Raw genomic sequence first — 22,122 nt, forward strand, 5'->3', positions numbered from 1 at the left:
CATCAGTCCACTTAACGGCATTTGGCTGGGTCTTTTTGGTCAGGTCGGTCAGTGGGGCAGCGATTTGGCTGTAGTGTGGTACAAATCGCCTGTAGTATCCAGTATCTCTGGAATAGAAAGGCTTGAGAGAATTAACATGGTACACTTTAGGCTTTAGTGAGGAATTGGAAAATGCTATGAGGTAGTTTACAGCTCCCAGGCGCTCTTGGACCGTGAATGGCCCTTCCCATGATGCTTCCATCTTATGGGCCTGTTGCGCCTTCAAGACCATGACCTGGTCTCCTACCTTGAAGGACCGATCTCTGGCATGTCTGTCATACCAGGCCTTTTGCTCTTCTTGAGCATCCTTTAGGTTCTCTCTAGCAAGGGCTAAAGAGTGTCGGAGGGTGCTTTGTAGGTTGCTTACAAAGTCCAGAATGTTAGTTCCTGGAGAAGGCGTAAACCCCTCCCATTGCTGCTTCACCAACTGTAATGGCCCCTTAACCTCGTAACCATACACAGGTTCAAATGGTGAAAACCCTAAACTGGGATGTGGTACAGCCCTGTAGGCAAACAGCAACTGCTGCAACACTAGGTCCCAATTATTGGAGAATTCGTTGATGAATTTACGTATCATGGCCCCCAAAGTTCCACTGAACCTTTCCACCAGGCCATTGGTTTGATGGTGGTACGGGGTGGCAACCAAGTGATTCACCCCATGAGTTTCCCACAGTTTTTCCATGGTCCCTGCCAGGAAATTAGACCCTGAATCTGTAAGGATGTCAGAGGGCCAACCTACCCTGGCAAAGATGTCTGTTAGGGCCAGGCACACAGTGTTAGCCCTGGTGTTGCCTAGAGCGACTGCTTCTGGCCATCGGGTAGCAAAGTCCACTAAAGTCAGTACGTACTGCTTTCCTCTGGGCGTCTTTTTTGGGAAAGGGCCCAGAATATCCACAGCTACTCGCTGAAATGGGACCTCAATTATGGGGAGTGGCTGGAGAGGGGGCCTTGACCTGGTCTTGAGGCTTTCCCACTCTTTGGCATACCTCACAAGACCGGACATACTTGGCAACGTCCTTGCCCATCCCCTCCCAGTGGAAGGACTTCCCCAACCGGTCCTTGGTTCTGTTCACCCCAGCATGGCCACTGGGATGATCATGGGCTAAGCTTAAGAGCTTCCCCCGGTACTTAGTTGGAACCACCAACTGTTTTTTGCGGCTGCCATTCTTCCCGGTGTCCACCAGAAAGAATTTCCTTGTATAAAAGTCCTTGGTCTATAACAAACCGGGATCGATTAGAAGAGCTGAGAGGCGGTGGGGTGCTCCGTGCCACCGCCCAAGCTTTCTGAAGGCTGTCATCTGCTTCCTGCTCAGTCTGGAACTGTTCCCTTGAGGCTGGGGTCACCAGTTCTTCCTCAGACTGTGGACTTGGGCTTGGTCCCTCTGGAAGCGATGTAGGTGATGGGGTTGTTTCCATTGCTGGTGAACCGCTCTCCGCTGGTGCACCTGAGGGTATTTCAGGCTCTGGCTGAGCCTTTTGGGTATGGCTGTCTGTTGCTTCTGCCAGTTGTGGCTCGCTGGCGCCCACTGGCGTTGAGTTTGAAGATGGGGTTGCAATCGCTGGTGCTGGTTGCTGTTCCAGTTCCGGGCCTGGGACTGGAGGTGCTGTGGCTGTTTCAGTGGTTGGCATGGAATCCGGGTCCACTACCTCTGTCTGGGTCTCTGGTAACACAGACGGGGCCTCTGTGGACGGCTCAGGAACAGGAATGGGTCTGGAAGCTTGCCTGGTTTGGCTACGTGTAACCATTCCCACTCTCTTGGCCCGCCTCACCTGGTTGGCCAAGTCTTCCTCCAGTAGCATGGGGATAGGATAATTGTCATAGACTGCAAAAGTCCACATTCCTGACCAGCCTTTGTACTGGACAGGCAGTTGAGCTGTAGGCAAGTCTGCAGCTTGTGACATGAAGGGGTAAATTGTAACTTTGGCCTTTGGGTTGATGAATTTGGGGTCAACGAAGGATTGGTGGATAGCTGACCCCGTGTCTCTCCACGCAGTAACCTTCTTTCCGCCCACTCTCAAATTTTCCCTTCGCTCCAAGGGTATTTGAGAGGCATCCGGGCCTGGGGATCTTTGGGGTGATGGTGGTGTAATGAATTGCACTCGCATGGTGTTCTTGGGACAGTTGGCCTTGATATGTCCCAGTTCATTACACTTAAAGCATCTTCCATCTGATGGGTCACTGGGCCGAGGTGAGTTACTGGAGACTGGTGAGGTGGAAGGGTAGGGTATCTGTGGCTTTACTTGGGTGGTATGTGGGGTCTTTGGCTGTCCTCGGTTGTAGGGTTTATGGTCTGTGTGCCCCCTGGGGTAATCGTTCCCCTTGACAGTAGCTTTCTTGCTTTCTGCCAGTTCCATCCATTTGGCTCCAATCTCCCCCGCCTCAGCGATATCTTTGGGATTTCCATCTTGTATGTACCGTGTGATGTCTTCAGGAACACCATCCAAGAACTGCTCCATTTGGATGAGGAGGTTTAATTCTTCCAAGGTTTGAATGTTGTTTCCTGTTATCCAGGCCTCATAGTTTTTTGCAATGTAGTAGGCGTGTTTGGGAAATGACACCTCGGGTTTCCACTTTTGGGTTCTGAAGCGCCGACGGGCATGATCTGGGGTTATCCCCATTCGGTATCTGGCCTTGGTTTGAAAAAGTTTATAGTCATTCATTTGCAGCTTAGGCATTTCAGCTGCCACCTCTGCTAAAGGTCCACTGAGCTGTGACCTCAATTCTACCATGTACTGGTCTTCGGGGATGTTGTACCCAAGACAGGCTCTTTCAAAATTTTCCAAGAAGGCCTCGGTGTCATCACCTGCCTTGTAGGTGGGAAATTTCCTGTGCTGTGGAGCAATATTTGGCGCCGGGTTGTTAGGGTTGGCTGGCACAGGCAGCCCAGCTTTTGCCAACTCCAGTTCATGTTTTCTCTGTTTTTCCTTCTCTTCATTCTCTTTTTGTTGTTTTTCCATTTCTCGGTGGTGGGCCGCCTCTTCTTCTTCTTGCTTCCTTCTGTGGGCCAACTCTTCTTCTGCTTGTTTCCTTCGGTAGGCCACCTCTTCTTCTTCTAGTTTTCTTTTGTGTGCTGCCTCCTTGGCTGCCTCTTTGGCTGCCTGTTCTCTTTGGTAGGCTGCCTGTTCTCTTTGGTAGGCTGCCTCTTTGATCTGTTCTTCTCTTTCTTTCATCTCCATCTCTTTTGTTTTATTTCCAGTTGTCGCCTGCGTTCAGCTTCTTTGATTTGTTCTTCGGCGTCAATTTTTGCCTTAGAAGTCATGGTTCCTGTTTTCTTGTGTTGGGGTGCCCTCCGGTGTTTATCTTCTGAACTGCAGGCTCTGTTCCCTCCTGGAGTCTGCCTAGCAACAGTGCTTTTTTCCTTTTCTCTCTCTAGCTAATGTTCAATGAAGGGAAACCAGAAAAACCACTTTATTTGCATGCATATAAGTGCTGGTACTTGCCTCCTAATGGGAGGGCTATTGCATGACAAAAGACCCTCAACAGTCTCTTAATGGCTTCTCGCTTAACATGCAAGCCACAACCTGCCAGAGAGAGCAGAAAAAAAAATTCTCTCTGGTTCCCTTTTAAAACCAACTGTTTCTCTCTGCTAAAAAGCCCTTAGCAGAGAAAAGAAAAATATAATATTCCTACTGGCTTCTGGATTCTGTCTATATCCCACCCACTGCCACCATGTAATAACCTTAGTCCCACATTTGGACCTTAGCGTCCAAAATATGGGGTTAGCATGAAAACCTCCAAGCTTAGTTACCAGCTTGGACCTGGTACCTGCTGCCACCACCCAAAAAATTAGAGTGTTTTGGGGCACTCTGGTCCCCCTGAAAAACCTTCCCTGGGATCCCAAGACCCAAATCCCTTGAGTCTCACAACAAAGGGAAATAATCCTTTTTCCCTTCCCCCCTCCAGGTGCTCCTGGAGAGATACACAGACACAAGCTCTGTGAATCCAAACAGAGTGAATCTCCCTCTCTGTTCCCAATCCTGGAAACAAAAATTACTTTCCTATTCCCCCAGAGGGAATGTAAAATCAGGCTAGCAATCCAACACACAGATCTCCCCGATTCCTTCCTCCCACCAATTCCCTGGTGAGTACAGACTCAATTTCCCTGAAGTAAAGAAAAACTTCAACAGGTCTTAAAAGAAAGCTTTATATAAAAAGAAAGAAAAATACATACAAATGTTCTCTCTGTATTAAGATGATACAACACAGGGTAAATTGCTTAAAAGAATATTGAATAAACAGCCTTATTCAAAAAGAATACAAATCAAAGCACTCCAGCACTTATATTCATGCAAATACCAAAGAAAAGAAACCATAGAACTTACTATCTGATCTCTTTGTCCTTACACTTAGAAACAGAAGACTAGAAAGTAGAAAGTACTTCTCCAAAGCTCAGAGAAAGCAGGAAAACTGACAAAAGACTCAGACACACACTTCCCTCCACCCAAAGTTGAAAAAATCCGGTTTCCTGATTGGTCCTCTGGTCAGGTGCTTCAGGTGAAAGAGACATTAACCCTTAGCTATCTGTTTATGACACATGCATTTTTGGTGTTACCTATTATCACCGTTGCACTAATCGTAGGAGGTGTAGCTAAAGAACTTGACCAAGACATATCTGGATCCACTTCTGCTCCCAGGCCTTCAGAAATACACTTTGGTGTCTTAACCTAGAAATACATCCAATAATTTTTAAAGTATATTTTAAAACAACACTCTTGCTTAGATGCCTGGCTGCTGCGTCTTGCTAACATGCTAAGGGTTGTACCGATTACCAGCTCTGGGATCAAGAAAGAATATTTCCCCACTTCAGATCAGCAGGGACCCTAGGTTTTTCTTCCATCTTCTGCTGAAGCACGGATTGCCAGCTAAGATCATCTGGGCATGTTTCACCTAATTAATTCAATGCCATTGAAAGAGGTTTAGGCATTGATAGTACCTCAGTATCTTGTTTTATGCCTCTGGCACACAACAGTTTGGATTCTTTTAGTCTAGCTAAACTCATTGGGATCGACATAGGGTATCTGGCTGGAATTTAATGGTCTGTAATATACAGAAGGTCAGATTAGATGATCTAATGGTCCCTTTCTGACCTTAAAGTCTATGACTCAAAACCCAGAAATAAAATGCTTACCTCCAAAAGTTTAGGTGTGCAAAACAAGCGTCCACATCGCACTGAAATTTTTTTAAAAATAAGAACATTTAATTAAGTCATCCAATGATCTTTAGAGATAAATATTCTTGTTAGTAAGAGAAGGAGTACAGATACTCACCAGCAATATTTCTTTGTGGTGTTCTATAAATATCCCTTAAAGCAGCTGGACTAAATAACAAAATCAAAGAAAAAAATTGTTACTCAAAGTTAAATGGTAAGTTTTCCTAATAGACATTATTGTACAATCTATTATATTGCCTTCACACACACAAAAATATTTTCAGTTTTACTTTAGCCATATGGGCCATTAAAACATAACTCATGAAATATTTAAGACCCAGTGACTTTGCATGTGATAATTAAAATAAGGAACAATGAAGATATTCCATGATCAGTACCAGTTTCCATGGGTTTATACCACCTGTTTAATAAATGCTTTGATTGAACTGTATTAAAATCTGGCATACAAGCTCATAGTCCAATTGTTATTTTAAATGAATATACTTCACTAAGGAAGTGTTCTACAGTTTCAGATACTTTGGCCTGATTTATCTGGAAAAAAAAAATTCTAGAATTTTGAATGTTGCAGGGACTTGCATCATTTGGTCATAAACTAACTCCTTTACAATACAAATTTTATGAATAGTGCATTGTGTTAATATGTTGCAGTTAGTATTTTATGGTCATTGAATCGAATGCTAAGAATTTGTGAAGTTGAGATATCAACTAAAACATCCTACGCACATTATGCTGCAGTTTAAAAATAAAAAGGAAATAGAATATTTTAATAAAGTTTCTTAAGAGTCCAACAAACCTAAAACAGGAGGAAATTCCAAGTACAGCTGATAATCCATTTGCAAATCACTCAGCTATGTATATATACTTTAGTTCTTGTGTATAAGAGATGCAAGATTATCCACTGTTCTGAAACTCTAACGTTTCCATTCTTGTGCTATCCAAAAGTTTTTATAATATAATTTGAATTGAAATATAACCTTCCTATAAAATGTATTAAGTCAAATATATTAAGTCATTTTAAAAAGTGTTAACATCCATAACGTACCTTACATTGAGGGAAGTATTGAGAGGTGAAAATATTTCATTTGTTTGATCAAATTTTGTCTTCATAACATGTGGACTTGTTCTATGCTCTTCGTTAACCAAATTGACTTTGCCTGCAATGTTTAGTATATACAGTACAATAGTTAACCAGATCCTGAATACATAACTATTTTGATTCTGAAATTTAAGAATAAACTTACCTTTTAAAATGTGCTTAACTAAGCCTTAGTTTTTAAAAAGAAACATTGTTCAATGTTACTTACATTTCTAATAATAATCCTTTCAATCAAGTTGGAATACGTTCACAAATTCTAGTCAAAATAACAATACCGAGAATATTTCAAATACATGCTCAGAACTTCAGTTAAGTTCATTCAATAAGCCTCATTCTTTTTAAAAAAATAATTTATTAAATTTAGTCTGTATTTATCTTCACTACAGATTATGTCAGATAGGCAAAGCAGCCAATGTGCAATGTCACTGCATTTCCTGTTACTACAGGAGAAATGATTTTTGCAGGCTATTAAGCTCCTTCACAGATATATTGTACCAGCATTCCCCCCCAGGTCTGCACAAGAAATAAATTTCTTGGATTGACTGAGCTAGCACAAAGAAGAAATATTTTTGGTTTTATGTACAGTGCCAGACAGTACCTATTTGTATTACAAGTTTCTCATGAACAGTTGAGAGTCAAGAATTAGTAAATGAAGAGCATTTCCACCCTGGCCATTGAAACCCTATGGGTTAAACTGTGAACCTCTTAGGTGGTGAGAAGTTACTCATATGAGTTTTCCCACTGACTCTGATGAGACTACTTGTATAAACAACTGCTCATCAGTGTGAGTGAAGAGTTCACAATCTGGCCATATGATACTAAGATATATCCTCGAACCATTACACAAATGTATTGTAAAGCACTGAAATACAAAACAACTTAAATAACCTTTTTAAAATGGGAGGACCGTGAACTGCCCTGATTAACATCTTTTGCTATACTATTCTGACTTGCTGAACATCTTTAAAGGCTTTACTGTAGAATCTAGGTATGCCTCTGATATATGTTAAGAGATCCAGCTTCAGCAGAAGCCAATATTGAAAGGAAGGACACAAATTTACAATAAATGTACAAATTAGATATAGTAGCAATGGCTGCATCAGAAATACCTATGCAGAAAACATTTTTACAGTTCATCTAATTCTGGTCCAAGAGGCATAGATTCTAGAACAGGGGTCGGCAACCTCCGGCACGCGGCTCGCCATGGTAAGCACCCTGGCGGTCCCGACCAGTTTGTTTACCTGCCGCGTTGGCAGGTTCAGCTGACTGTGGCTCCCACTGGCTGCAGTTCGCTGTCCTAGGCCAATGGGGGTGGTGGGAAGCCGCAGCCAGCACATCCCTCACCCGCGCCGCTTCACGTCGCCCCCATTGGCCTGGGACGGCAAACTGCAGCCAGTGGGAGCTGCGATCAGGCAAACCTGCCAAAGTGGCAGATAAAGATATCACACCCAATCCTGCAGTGAGCTCTGTGTGCATGGAGCCATACAGAGCTCACTGCAAGAGTGAATTCATTGTAATGAACAATTCTGCATTTATACATGGTTAATTAGAGGGCCTAGTACTGTATGTCTTTTTCGTATTTAATGTCTGTGATAGCATTATCTATTGCAGTACTAATGGGAAACTATAACAACAAAATATAAAGTCTCTGTTTTAGGGGGTTGTGGGAAGCTATAAGCACACTTTTACTTCAAACAAACCCAGTTACTCACCTGCTTCCATTTTCTTCTGATCCAGTTCTTTTATCGGAGAAGACAAAAGTGGCAAGGTTACACTCTGTTCTTTGAAAATCATTGGAGTTGATGCCAACTGGCTATATGTAGAGGGTTTCCCCCTTGGAGTTTTAGTAGCACTTTGATCAAGCCAGCCAGCTCTGTATTCAGTTTTTTCTGATGTTTCAGATTCGTAGGGTGGAGCTTCTGTGCTGAGTTCCTCAAACCAGTTGAGACTTATCAGTCCTAAGTCTATAAAGAAAAATATCACATTTTTATTTGTAATTTAACCTACTCTTTTTATATATATATATTTTTTTTTGAAGAACCCTATCTTTATGATAAATTGTTGTCTGAACTCAAATCAGTTTAATGTTCCACGAAGGACATTATACAATAGCTGAGATATACTGGACATTTAAACCAGCCTGTTATAAAATCCAACAACACTCCGCTAACCATATACTTTTATATTATAGTACTTCTTCCAATTTTGATGTTGACAAATCAAGTTTTGTCAAAAAAATCAAAGAACGCTGACAAACTACTACTGTGGCTTTTTACCAAAAGAACAGTTACCCTTCAGTAACCGTGACTCTTCAAGATGTTGTAGTCTGTGTGGATCCCATTGTGGTGCACATAAGTCTCATGCACATGACAGCTTACTTTTTTTTATTTTATTTATCTATTTATTTTGGGAACAGCGGTGTCAGCCAGGACAGCACACTTACACTGTGCCTCCTTGTGCTGCCATATGAGGGCATAAAGGGCACAGGAGTCACAATCTTCCCTTAGCTCGCTCACAGCTCAGAGCCCATGTTAGCTGAAACTCTAAAAACAGGAAGGAGAACAGGTTGTGGCATCCACACTGACAATACCTTGAAGAACCAGTTACTGTAGGGCAAAGCAACCGTCATTTCTTCCTTGAGTACATGTGGATCCCACTATAGGTGAATGGCAAGCAGTGTCATCTCTAGATAGTAGGAGTATCACAGCTGCATCAGTCAAGTAGAGATAGGAGTACTGCTCTTCCAAACTTGCCATCTGATGTACTAGCTAAATCCAGTGCATAATGCTTGACAAATAAGAAAGGGTGGAGCCATATGGTTGCCATGAAGATTTCAGATGTCAGTATATTTCAGGAGCAAGTAGAGGATGTTGCTTGTGCTCTGGTGAAGTGAGCCTTAAGAGTGAGAGGCACATTGCCTAGCTGGTAACCCAGTGAGATTTAAAGCATAAGCCGTTTAGGCAATCTTCGCAATAAAATAGCCTGGTCCTTGGAGCAGCCAGCTATGACCACAAACAGAGGTGGGGACCGTCAAAAAATTGCTATCAATATCACATAGCATGTAGCTTCTTCTCCTCTGGAGTGGAATGTGGTTTTGGGAAGAACACAAGAAAGCTAACTCATTATTTTAAGTGGAATTCAGAAGTTACCTTTGGAATGCATTTTACATGAGGTCTCAGTACTTCTTTGTGTTTATGGCATTAAGTATATCGGAGTTCTGTCATGAGTGCCTGAAGCTCACTTACTCTTCTGGTAAAGGTGATGACCAACAAAAAGGCAATTTTGAGAGTAAGATAATGGATGGAGCATTCCAATAGGTGCTAAAGGGGGAGGGGAAACAGGGGGAGGAGAGGGGCTCCATAAGTAAGTTTTAAGAGGATGTTGAAGTCCCATGTTGGAGTAAATACTTTCCTCATGGATTGTATGTTCTAAATAGGCAACCAACCTAATTCTCAATTACTGAGGGACAATCTCCATTCATTGATATACTTTGCTTTCCACAACCAAATCTCTGTACAACTTTTCATGAGTGACGTACCCAAGTATTCGGCTTCTAATATCTAAACTGTATTGTTAAATCTATTCACCTAAATTTGGATTACTGCTGATTATGTACTCTATGTATCATATGACTTTTAAAAACTAACTTTATATTTGTGGATAATCTAAGCACTATACCCAGATGTACAGACACTCTTTTCCCAATCTATATATTATATATATTTTTTTAACATTAACTTTAATAAAAATTTTAAATCTCACCAGTGATTAAGTATGCATTAGACTCTTAAGAAATTCTAATACTAACAAATGGGAGAAGACTAAGAACAGCGGATGATACGCTGATAATGCTCCCAGCTGGATCCTGATGTAGCTAAATGAAAATCCAAAGTGTTTCAGCTGCAGCAAATAGTCGAGAATCTTCAGTAGCGGGACCTGCAGCAGATCTTGGCCATGTCGGGCTGCCAATGTTAACAACCTTATCCATTTGAAAGTGTGGATAGCTTCCTGCTCTGTGCCAATGTTTCCTGAACATGCAAGGAGCAGTCCCTTTCTGTGATGCTCAATCAGCCAGCAGCCAAGCCATCTGGTGTAGTAACCTTGGGTCTGGGTGGAGTACTTGAGTCTGATCTTTGACAACAGGTTTGGGCAACCCGAGAAACTGACTGGTGGTCACGTGGACATCTGTATCAGGTCTGTTAGCCAGAACTACCTTGGCCATCAGAGAGCTATGAGCATGGCCTGTGTGATGGTGCACCTCATAACGCTTTATGGAAATATTATTATGAATATATATATGACATAACTGGAATATGTTTTATGCTACATGTGCCATGTAACGTATCTCTGTAAAGGTTATGATCCACTGAATCTATTCATCCTATATGCATGTGTGCATCATTTTTGTATTCCAAGTTATGACTATTGGCTGCGTACTTGCTTGATTTCTAAGTAGCCATAGCAAAGCATTTGGTCAGTTTCTTGAGAAAGCAACGTGCAAATTAAGTGGATCAGTTTTGGGACCAATCTTATTTAACCTTTTTATTACTGACCTTGGCACAAAAAGAGGGAATGTGCTAATAAAGTTTGCGGATGACACAAAGCTGGGGTGTATTGCTAACACAGAGAAGGACCGGGATATCATACAGGAAGATCTGGATGACCTTGTAAACTGGAGTAATAGTAATAGGATGAAATTTAATAGTGAAAAGTACAAGGTCATGCACTTAGGGATTAATAATAAGAATTTTAGATATACATTGGGGACACATCAGTTGGAAACAACAGAGGAGGAGAAGGACCTTGGAGTATTGGTTGATGACTATGAGCCGCCAATGTGATATGGCCATTAAAAAAGCTAATGCGGTTTTAGGATGCATCAGGCAAGGTATTTCCAGCAAAGAGGAGGTGTTAGTACCGTTATATAAGGCACTGGTGAGACCTCATCTGGAATACTGTGTGCAGTTCTGGGCTCCCATGTTTAAGAAGGATGAATTCAAACTGGAACAGGTTCAGAGCTGGGCTACTAGGATGATCCGAGGAATGGAAAACCTGCTTTATGAAAGGAGACTCAAAGAGCTTGGCTTGTTTAGCCTAGCCAAAAGAAGGCTGAGGGGGGGATATGCTTGCTCTTTATAAATATATCAGAGGGATTAATATTAGGGAGGGAGAGGAATTATTTAAGCTTAGTACCAATGTAGATACAAGAACAAATGGGTATAAACTGGACACTAGGAAGTTTAGACTTGAAATTAGGTGAAGGTTTCTAACCATCAGAGGAGTGAAGTTCTGGAACAGCCTTCCAAGGGGAGTAGTGGGGGCAAAAGACATATCTGGCTTTAAGACTAAGCTTGATAAGTTTATGGAAGGGATGGTATGATGTGATAGCTTAATTTTGGCAATTGATCTTTGATTATCAGCAGATAAGTATGCCCAGTGGTCTGTGATGGGATGTTGGATGGGATGGGATCTGAGTTACTGCAGAGAATTCTTTCCTGACTGCTGGCTGGTGAGTCTTGCCCACATGCTCAGGGTTTAGCTGATTGCCATATTTGGGGTCAGGAAGGAATTTTCCTCCGGGGCAGATTGGCAGAGGCCCTGGAGGTTTTTCGCCTTCCTCTGCAGCGTGGGGCATGGGCCACTTGCTGGTGGATTCTCTGCAGCTTGAGGTCTTCAAACCACAACTTGAAGACTTCAATAACTCAGACATAGGTTAGGGGTTTGTTATAGAAGTGGATGGGTAGGGTTCTGTGGCCTGCTTTGTGCAGGAGGTCAGACTAGATGATCATATTGGTCCCTTCTGACACTAAAGTCTATGAGTCTATAAGTGCCCAATCAAGAAACACTTAAAGGACAATGAATCTTGGAAGGCTACAATCCACATAAGAAATCTACCTGAGGACATTCAGGGTAGCATGTAAACAATGGCTGCTGACTGTAAAAACTGAGTCATGTATGGACATGTTAACTTGCTCATGTGACTCCAAAACTCCATCTTGGAGCTGGACTTTGCATAGGAGAGAGGAAGGGGTCTCCACCCACAAGAGAAAGTCTATTTAAACCCCTGGGAGACCCCTTCATTTTGGTCTTCAGATGGCTAAAGAGAGAGCCTCTCCATCCCCAAAGATACCTGAAAGAAACTGGAACAAAGGACAGTAACTACAGGCAGTGTGAGTGATTGCTGGACCCAGACTAGAAGGAGACTAGTCTCAGAGGAATTCCAGTAAGCTTCCGTTTACAGATTTTTAATCTGTATTCAGTTTTCTTACTGTATTAGACATAGACTTGCATGTTCTATTTTATTTTGCTTGGTAATTCACTTTGTTCTGTCTGTTACTACTTGGAACCACTTAAATCCTACTTTTTATATTTAATAAAATCACTTTTTACTTATTAATTAACCCAGTATGTATTAATAGCGAGGGGGGCGGGGGCAAACAGCTGTGCATCTCTCTCTGTCAGTGTTATAGAGGGTGATGAAGAATTTATGAGTTTATCCTGTATAAGCTTTATACAGGGTAAAACAGATTTATTTGGGGTTTGGACACCACTGGGAGTTAGGCATCTGAATGTTAAAGACAAGAACACTTCTTAAGCTACTTTCAGTTAAGTCTGCAGCTTTGGGGCACATGGCTTAGACCCTTGGTCTGTGTTGGAGCAGACGGGCATGTATGGCTCAACAAGACAGGGTGCTGGAGTCCCATGATGACAGAGAAAGCAGGGGCAGAAGTAGTCTTGGCACATTAGTTGGCAGCCCCAAGGGGATTTCTGTGATCCAACCCATCACAGCCTGGTCTCGTCTAGCTTTGGCAATCACCATGGGGATTAACAGAATTAGTCGGATGGCATATAGAAGGACTTGATTCCACTGCAGAAGGAAGGCATCTGGCAATGCTCCAAGAGTCATGCCCCCTCTGGAACAGAAGTTTGAGCACTTGGCATTGTCCTTGATGGCAAACGTGTCTGTTAGCAACATCCCCTACTGATGAAATATCAACTTGACAGCAATTTCTGCAGTGTCCTCTCGGGGTTGGCGATAGACTGCTAAGGAAGTTCAATGACTTGTTGACTCTTGCAAGGTGCAAAACTACCAGGATTATGGCATGTAAATTACCAGCTTAAAGCTCTAAGCTATTATATGCAATTCCATATCTCTTGCATCTGTAAGTGGTTCAGGTGTGCTGCCCAGCTTGTTCCAGATGCAGCAGTCACTAATGTCCTGGATAGTAATGGGGCCACAAAGGGCACCCCTTTTAGGGCATTGTCAAGATGCAGCAAACAGCTCAGCACCATAAGGACACAAGAAAGTATTAGAACCTTCTTTGTTGATGACTTTGCAGAGGAATAGACTGACCAGAACCAGAACTGTAGCAATCTCCGGAGAAGTCTGGCAACCAGCATCACATAAATATAAGAGGGCACATGGCATAATGCTGCAAGGTAAATCTGTAACACTGTAGCCAGATGAAATTTACTGTATTCAGTAGAGTCTGAAGGGAGAGGAATCTTTCATTAGAATTCATAGGGTCCAGGATAGATTCTATGGCCTCTCTCTGTGATGAGATAAGTGAGGATTTATCATATTTCTCCATGATCCTCAGTTGGGCAAGCAGCATGAGGGCACAACTGAAACTTGTTAGGGACTCCTGATATGATCTGCCTCTAATAAGCCGGTCAGCCATATATAGATAAATATAGATATAGATATATATAAAGGCAGTACCTTGTATTGGTAATGATTTGATCTCAGTATAAATCTCAGAAATTCCTGTGGGCTGAGTAGATGGCAAAGTTGAGAGTCACAAATCAGTCATAAGTCTGAAGTGATGAAATGGTGAAGGCAAGTGTTACCATCTTGAATCTGAGGCAGCATATGAATTTGTTTAGTCTCTTAGGTCTAGCATAGGACAAAGAGAACGAGGGAATGTCAGGAGTAGAAGCCTCTTCCCCTTTATTCCTGGGGAACCTCTTCTTTGGTTCCTAGTTGAAGGCCACTTCTTTTTGTGGAATGCTCTCATTAGTAGGGTTCCTGAAGAGAGACAGAGAAGGGTGTGGCTAGGTGCTACACACAGCAATGGATGAGATAGCCATGGGTGAAAACATCCAGCATTTATTTGTCAGCTGTAATCTTTTTGACCATGACTGATTGAAGAGAGTAAGACAATTTCCCTAGGCTGACTCTGAAATGGCCTTGATGGGGCTCTCAATACGCATATCAGGCCCACTCCCTCTAAGAGGGAGCCTGGCATGGGACAGAGGACAAACACAGGTGCCTCCTAGTGTGACAGGGCCACTTTCCAGGTGGGTGTTCCAGTGGGTGACTGAGGGAGTAAGACAGTATTCTGTGTCTTTGCGAGAGCTGGTGCCAAAAGGGCTTATGATATGGCACTGAGGTATAGATCCCTAAAGATCTCAGCATTGCACTTGAATCCTTGAGGGAATGGAGAGCACTGTCTGTCTGCTTGTGGAAGATCTCCATGCTCGCAAAGAGTAGGTCTTCTTTTATCACCCGGACTTATTTCAGAATCCCGGATGCCCGTAACTAGGAGACCTGATGCACTATGACTTTTGTAGCCATGGATCAAGCCTAGCTCCCACCCCTTGGTGTCAAAGAGTTTGGAAAACTTGGTTTTGGAGGATTGCTTCAAGTCCTCCTTATGGTATAAGCCCATTATGCACTCTGAACCATGCTTGCACTCAGTGCAAGTGTGATAAATGAAGGGCGGGGAGAGCTCCCTTTTAGGGACACCCAACCAGCCAGTTAGCTACGAAGTCCCTCTTGGTGGCTGCTTGCTTTACCTGTAAAGGGTTAAAAAGTCCCAAGGTTAAAAAAAAAGGGGGGGGCGAGTGGGCACCTGACCAAAAGAGCCAATGGGAAGGTTAGAACTTTTTAAAATAGGAAAAAAGCTTTCCCTTTGTCTCTCTGCTGTTCTCCGGGCTAAAGGGACACGGAGCAGCAATGCTATAAGAAGAGATGCTGTGTAAGGTTTGAATCAAGTATGAAAAAGTATTTTCCATACCTAGAAGAAATAATTTGGATAATGAAAGTTTAGACAGACTATCAGGTTTATTTCTTATTTTGGTTTGTGGATCTCCTCTGTGCTAATCCCTGATGCTTTTGTTTGCTTGTAACCTTTAAGCTGAACCCCCAAGAAAGCTAGTTTGGGTGCTTAATTTTTGGAATTGCTCTTTTAAAATCTAGCAAATGCCTAAATTCCAGATGTATTTTCTTTCTTTTTGTTTTAATAAAATTTACCTTTTTTAAGAACAGGATTGGATTTTTGGTGTCCTAAGAGGTTTGTGCGTGTTGGTTGATTAGCTGATAGAAAACAAAGGAGATTAGCTATGGCTTTCTCAGATCTTTGGGGGCGGGGTTAAGGGTACCTCACAGGGAGGAATTCTAAGTGCTCCTTCCTGAGCTCAAAGGGTTTTTTTTTTTTTGCATTTGGGTGGTGGCAGCGTTTACCAAGCCAAGGTCAGAGAGAAGCTGTAACCTTAGGAGTTTAATACAAGCCTACAGTGGCAAGTATTGATTTTTTAAATCCTTGTGGTCCCTCATTTCCTGCACTAGAAGTGACAGAGTGGGGATTCGGCCTTAACTGCAAGTATGCCACCTGATGTCTGAAGTGGACTGTGTGGATGCCAGGTCCTGTTGCTGTGGAGTCAGTGTCAATGCATTCTGCACCAAGGCCATAGGAACAGGGATTTTGGCACCCTTTTAAACTTCTCCTGGCTGGATCCAGATGTATGCCAGCTTCAGCTCCAGCCTGGAGACTGTCTTTTCTTCCAAACCAGATGTGAATTTCATAGATTACTCCTAGAGATTTAATTTGAGCTTCATCTCTCTCCATTTTGGGGTGTGGGACAAGAAGTAGAAGCAGATCAAGCACTTGTCAGGGATATGGACTTCCCAAGGAAGCAAGAGACATCTGCTGTGCTTGTCATTAAGGATATAAGACTATCGCACGACAGGCATGATTTAAACCCTGTGGGTTTAGAGTGCTACGCCAGTGGTTGGCACAACATTTTTCACTCCCTAGTTTAAGGGATTGTACAGCAGGTCTTCCCCAGTCCAAAAAAATTAAGAAAACAATGAGAGTGAACAATTTTTTCATGAAAGGGTTGAGTTTTAAGCTAAAAACTGTGTACACTGTCCAGGTTCCATCTCACTGCCATGGGGAAAAAAGGGGAAGTGAGGGAAGGTTGCAGTCTTTCCACCCTTTCTGCGCTCATATGGAAGCATGAGGTGGTACAAGGCACATGCACAGCACCGATACATACTACTATTAAAAAAAAGTTCTGAGTTTGTATGCATGTGGCACATATGAATCTTCAGTAGAATCCACGCTGAAATATACTCCAAGAACAGTGGTTAAACAATAGGTTTGTTTTACAGTTAGAAGGGAAACTGGACCCATTTTGCTAAAACCAGCAATATAGGAGTTTAAAAAATAAGAAGTCCTTCTCAACATGAATAAATCACAAAATACAGTATATTTGAAAAAAGAATCATGACCATTAGCACTTCTGAGCCTAGAGCTGGAGGCAACTTAAAAGTGAATAAATTTTAACACTGATATATAAGAGACTAAGATTAAGTATATTTAAATATTAGAGCATTCATTAGTCTTGAGCCATTATTAAAACCATTTGGAATTACTACCACATCTTGTGGATAAGGAACATAGGAATGTAAGGAGACAACCAAGTTAAACTCAGCTCTTCATTGGGACAGAGTTTATTGTACCCTGAAAATGCCTCTGATTACAATATGCTTTCAGTATATTATTTATTTTAATCAAATGAAATAATAGCAGTACCTGATTCACTGCATCGTGCCTCAAATATTTCAAAGAAAGTTGGTCTTTCCACAGGTTTGTCAGCCATTTTCTTTTCCATAACATCACCAGTATGCTTGTTAAAGAAGCCTGCAAAATTATATCAAAATGCTTTGATACTCAGCTATCCTAATGGCACTGGCAGGAGTCCATGGCTTTCATTCCCATCAGGGGTCAGCAACGTGTCCATACACAGACACAAGTGTCCACGGTAAAAATTTTGAGGTCCACGGTAATTTTTCAAAACATTGAATGACTGAATGACATAACACTCCTACCCCGCCACATCCATCACTAAGGGTTTGGCTACACTTGAAACTACAAAGCGCTGCCGTGGGAGAGCTCCCGCAGCAGTGCTTTGAAGTGCGAGTGTGGTCACGGCACCAGCGCTGGGAGAGCTCTCCCAGCACTGCACGTACTCCACCTCCTCGAGAGGATTAGCTTACAGTGCTGTTTTTTCACACCCCTGAGCAAGAAAGTTGCAGCGCTGTAAAGCCCCAGTGTAGCCGAGACCTTAGTACAGTAATTTTGTCAAGTGTCCATCACACAACATGGTGGTGCTGACCCGTTATTCCTTTTTTTTGCTCCTACATGTGATGTAAGGCAGCACACACTTAGCCCAAGGGAATGACCTTTCAAGCCAATTAGTTATGGTGATAGATTATAAAGAGGGTTACATCCAGTCCTATTTGGCAGAATCACAGCTGCAGTGTATGTACTCAACACAATAATGGGCATGGCATAAAAACCTAGACAAAAATAATATGATCGCCAGTGTGTGAATTTTCACAGCAGGAAAAGAAAAAAACTCAACTCTATCACAGAAGATGAGAACACCATGCAAAATACAGAATACTTTGGTAAAGTTTTACACTAAATGAATGAGTGTTCACAATGATTCTTGATGAATAAGGTATATCACTTTGTATATAACTAGGACATATACACATAGTGAAATCTGAAAGGCTATTTTTGCTGGCAAACGCATCCAACAAATAAAAATGTGATTGAAATTGGAATGCAAGCTAAAGAGAGACTGCCAATTTCCAAAACACACATCTAAGTTGTTGATTTTTTTTTTAGAACTACTGCTACAAGTAACAGCTAAGATTAGTGTAGCAATTTTTTCAGTTTATTTACTTTGTGCAATTAAACTATTTTAAGTAGGGTCTATTTTATTCTTTCCTTTTGGATAGCTAGTCTGTCAATTTCAGCTATCTACATGGGTCTCTCTGAGTATCAGGGGAAAAACATTTTTTAAAAAGGGAAAATGTTATTACAAAACCACAAAAATTGGCCAAGGAACTCAAAAGTAAGAGTACTTGAGAAGTGCTCATAACTCCTTTAGCTTACTAAATTTAAAGTGAAGTCCTTTTAATTTCCAAATGTTTGACTCTGAAAATTTTTGCCACGTGCATTTATGTGACGCTATCATGTAAAACAAGTTTTATAAGACTGTTGATATTATTTTACACCACATATGTCTGTAACATTATCACTAATGAACCATGTCATTCTTCAATTTGCCTTCAAAACCCCTGCATAGAAAATTTACTTTTTGGGGATGAAGGATGATAGTTAGCAATGTTAAAAAAATGCATTTTTATTTTATTGTATTCAGAAAAATTCTATGTTGTCTACACAGGCACAGAAGTGAGCCAAATCCCAGTGTGGGATGACACTTGAATCTTGCCTCAGAAGTGCTTTGTAAAGTTAAGTGTACATTCATCTGCTCTAAAAATAACAGGTAGAGACCCATTTTATTTGTGCTTAGCTTCTCTGTGACCCTGTACAAAAGAACACCTGATCAGACATCCCTCAAACTTCTTTTCCTTCCCCTTCCTCAGGATGACAAGAAACCCCTTTACTAGGAACCGATTTTGAGAGTCAGTATTTCAAATGTAATACAGATGGGAGGAAATAACTTGGCCCTCCCCACTTCCCTCTAAGACACAGTGCCTGTTCATCCCTCACGGGGGGGGGAGGGGCCTAGAGGTCTACAGCAGGAATCATCTCCCACATGCGTTAGTACAGCCCCCAGCATCCTTGTCCCACCAATAACGCTCGGGATGGACTTTAAATATCAGTATTTCCAACCGGCAGGAAAAGGGAGGCAGAGTGACTGGGAGCCATCTGGGCCTCCACTCACCCCTCCCTCGGCCACTACGGGGGTGAAGGATGGAAGCTCCCAGGGATCATCCTGTGCGTGTCTGAAGGGGAGACGGTTCCCCCCTCGCAGGGAATGAAATCCAACGCCTCCCCCGCCCCGCCCCGCCCCAGCGATGCCGCTCCCTCACCCAAGAGCAGCCCTGCCTCCGGCGATGCCCCTCCCCCCCGACTCAAGAGTAGCCCCCCAAATGCCCCTCCCCCACATCCCAATAGCAGCCCCGTCCCCATAATCTCGTCCCCACCCCCCAAGCGGGACGGGCCACTGCAGTCTCTCAACCGGGATGGGGCCACCGGGGCCCCGCACAGGGAAGCATCAAGCCCCGCTGAGCCCTCCCGCAGACGCCGGGCTAGCCTGGGACGCCCCCCCACTTGCCTCAGCGCTGCCGCTTCCACAACATTCATTCAACGCACACGAGCGCTGGCGCCAAATCCCCTCGCGCCTGCGCCGCGAAGGCTGTTTCTAACGCCACAGCGCCTGCTTGCTACTGCGGCTGCGCCACAGACGGGCGGGGGCTGCGCAGTAGCGCGGTGCGCTGGTCCCAGCGCGGTGGTGAAATGAAGGCTGAGGAGTGTGAGGGAGCGTTTAGACGGGCAGTTGATCTGTTATTGTCAGCTCAAAACACACCGCGACATACATCCCCCTAGAGAGCGCCACACAGCAACACCCCCGAGAGAGACTGTAACACACAGCAACACCCCCGAGAGAGGGTGTAATACACACAGCACCACATTAGAGAGCGAGTGCAACACACAGCAACACCCCAGCCCTGGGCTCTCACCTCCACCCCCTGCCAACTCAGCCCTGGGCTCCCCTCCCCCACTAGTGCTCTCCCACCGCTCCCCCCTCGCCTCCAGCCGGGAGCCAGGAGGGCAGAGCCGGGGGACTGCCCTGGCAGGCGACTGTGGAGCCGGGACAGGGTAGCCCCAGAGAGCAGGATGCAAGCCCTGCACGGCAGCACCCTGCCCTCTGTGGCCCCACTACTGCTGCTGCTTCTGGCCGCTCTGCTGCAGTCACTGGGCGGCTAGGGCTGCTTTGCCCAGCCCCAGCTGCAGTGCTGGGGGGTGGCTGCCCTATGGCACTTGCAGACGGCTCCATGTGCCCCACGGGGCAGCCCCCAGCCCGCATGTCCCCCACTCGGAACCTGCCTGGCCCAGCCACAAGGTGTGGCACTGCTCCCCCTGGCGTGAACTGCAGCGGCCCCAGAGCAACCCCCCACGCACAATGTGCTGCTGCTGCCAGGGCCAGCTCTAGGCTTTTGCTGCCGGAAGCACAAAAAAAAAAAATGGCCAGAATGCCGCCCTTGAAAATGTGCCGCCCCAACCACGTGCTTGGTTTGCTGGTGCCTAGAGCAGGCCTTGTGTAACCCACTGGTAATACGTGTGTCTTCTCCCTCTGCAGTGGCTGGTCCACACAGGGGAGGATAGACTACTACAGGTATCAGTTACTCCATTAGCTCAAGTGGTAAAAGTCTGTACAGTGGATGTAAAAGTCCCAGGTGTGCCGATCACCTATGAGGAGGGTCAATGTCATTATAGATGGTAGAATTGCCTGCTTTAAAAAAAACACCAAAACTTGAAATTTCCACTTTAAAATATAAGCTATGATAAAAGAAAGTTAATGTAGCAAAGTTATGTACTCAAAATCTAGGAAATTCTAGTGTTAAGGGTTCCTCTGCAATCTTCATTTGGCTGCTTGTGTGTATACATATCTTTAATTACATGATCACATACTATTTTTCCAGCCATATCCCTATGTCATTCAGTGCACACTATGGATGGTGCTCACTGAATGAGCAGCTATTCAATATTTCCTTTATTCTCATCCCTCAGTGTGTGGCCTCACCATACGCTAACTACAGAATCATTTATTTACTCCTGACAACACAACTCACTGGGATAGGACATCTTTGTCCAGGCCTACATGACCAAAACTGAAAGGAGAATTTAGCTTCCAGAAACTTTTCTTCAGCACCTCCTTTTACAGATTACAGTGTTTACTTTGTGGATGGACTCCATGAAATTGTCCATATAACAACAATCTTAACAAAAACAAGTTTTATTCAAAATAGAAAGAACATATAAGTAAAATAAAATTATTTGCTTAATGTATCTACATTTTCACTTCTCGTAAACTAGACTACATAAGGTATTCTCAACTTCATTATAGAGAAAAAAGTAAATGGTTTACATCCTTTGAAAGCAAACCCCTCTTTCTTGCCACTATCTAGTAGCTAACTGCCCTTTATGTCCAGAGATCTCTCTTATCAGAGCCCTCCTCTCATCCTGGCGATTACTACCATTTCCCATCACTTACCTACCCACAGAATAATAATATAAGAATTGCCATATTGGATCAGACCAGGATCCATTTGGTCCAATATCCTGTCTCTGGCAGTGGCCAGCACCAGATGCTTCAGAGGAAGATGCAAGGAATCCTACAGTAGGCAGATGTACCAATAGGCAGAGGAATCTGTCCCCCTATAAAGGTCTCATCCTAATCTCTACTAGTTAGACATTGTCTTAAGCCCTGAAACACAAGGTTTGTCTCCTTTTCAATACTGATCTTGGCATCATTGTGGATAGTTCTCTGAAAACATCCACTCAATGTGCATCGGCAGTCAAAAAAAAAACCATAACAGAATGTTAGGAACCTTTAGGAAATGGATAGCAGTGGAGGCTCCAGGCACCAGCATGCCAAGCACATGCCTGGGGCAGCAAGCCACGGGGGGCACTCTGCCAGTCACCGTGAGGGCGGCAGGCAAGCTGCCTTCGGCGGCATGCCTGTGGAGGGTCCGCTGGTCCCGCAGCT

The 22,122-nt window shown here is 43.5% G+C and overlaps 1 protein-coding gene across 6 annotated transcripts in view; it reads right to left on the minus strand.

Annotated features, from left to right (window-relative positions):
• The window catches only part of BRCA2 (BRCA2 DNA repair associated), an 85,075-nt gene extending 65,305 nt beyond the window's left edge, over positions 1-19,770 (minus strand). For all 6 annotated transcript variants that reach the window (XM_050937084.1, XM_050937083.1, XM_050937085.1 and 3 more), the window contains exons 1-7: positions 19,687-19,770; positions 17,127-17,234; positions 8,019-8,270; positions 6,253-6,364; positions 5,308-5,357; positions 5,169-5,209; positions 4,593-4,704 (exon numbers count right to left, since the gene is read on the minus strand). In XM_050937084.1, coding sequence (XP_050793041.1) covers positions 4,593-4,704; positions 5,169-5,209; positions 5,308-5,357; positions 6,253-6,364; positions 8,019-8,270; positions 17,127-17,205 — 646 coding nt within the window. In that variant the 5' untranslated portion in view covers positions 17,206-17,234; positions 19,687-19,770. The remainder of the gene's footprint in view (positions 1-4,592; positions 4,705-5,168; positions 5,210-5,307; positions 5,358-6,252; positions 6,365-8,018; positions 8,271-17,126; positions 17,235-19,686) is intronic.
• Between the last annotated feature and the right edge of the window lie 2,352 nt (positions 19,771-22,122).

Source organism: Gopherus flavomarginatus, chromosome 1 (genome assembly GCF_025201925.1).
Source record: "Gopherus flavomarginatus isolate rGopFla2 chromosome 1, rGopFla2.mat.asm, whole genome shotgun sequence".
In the NCBI taxonomy this organism is placed as follows: Eukaryota; Metazoa; Chordata; order Testudines; family Testudinidae; genus Gopherus; species Gopherus flavomarginatus.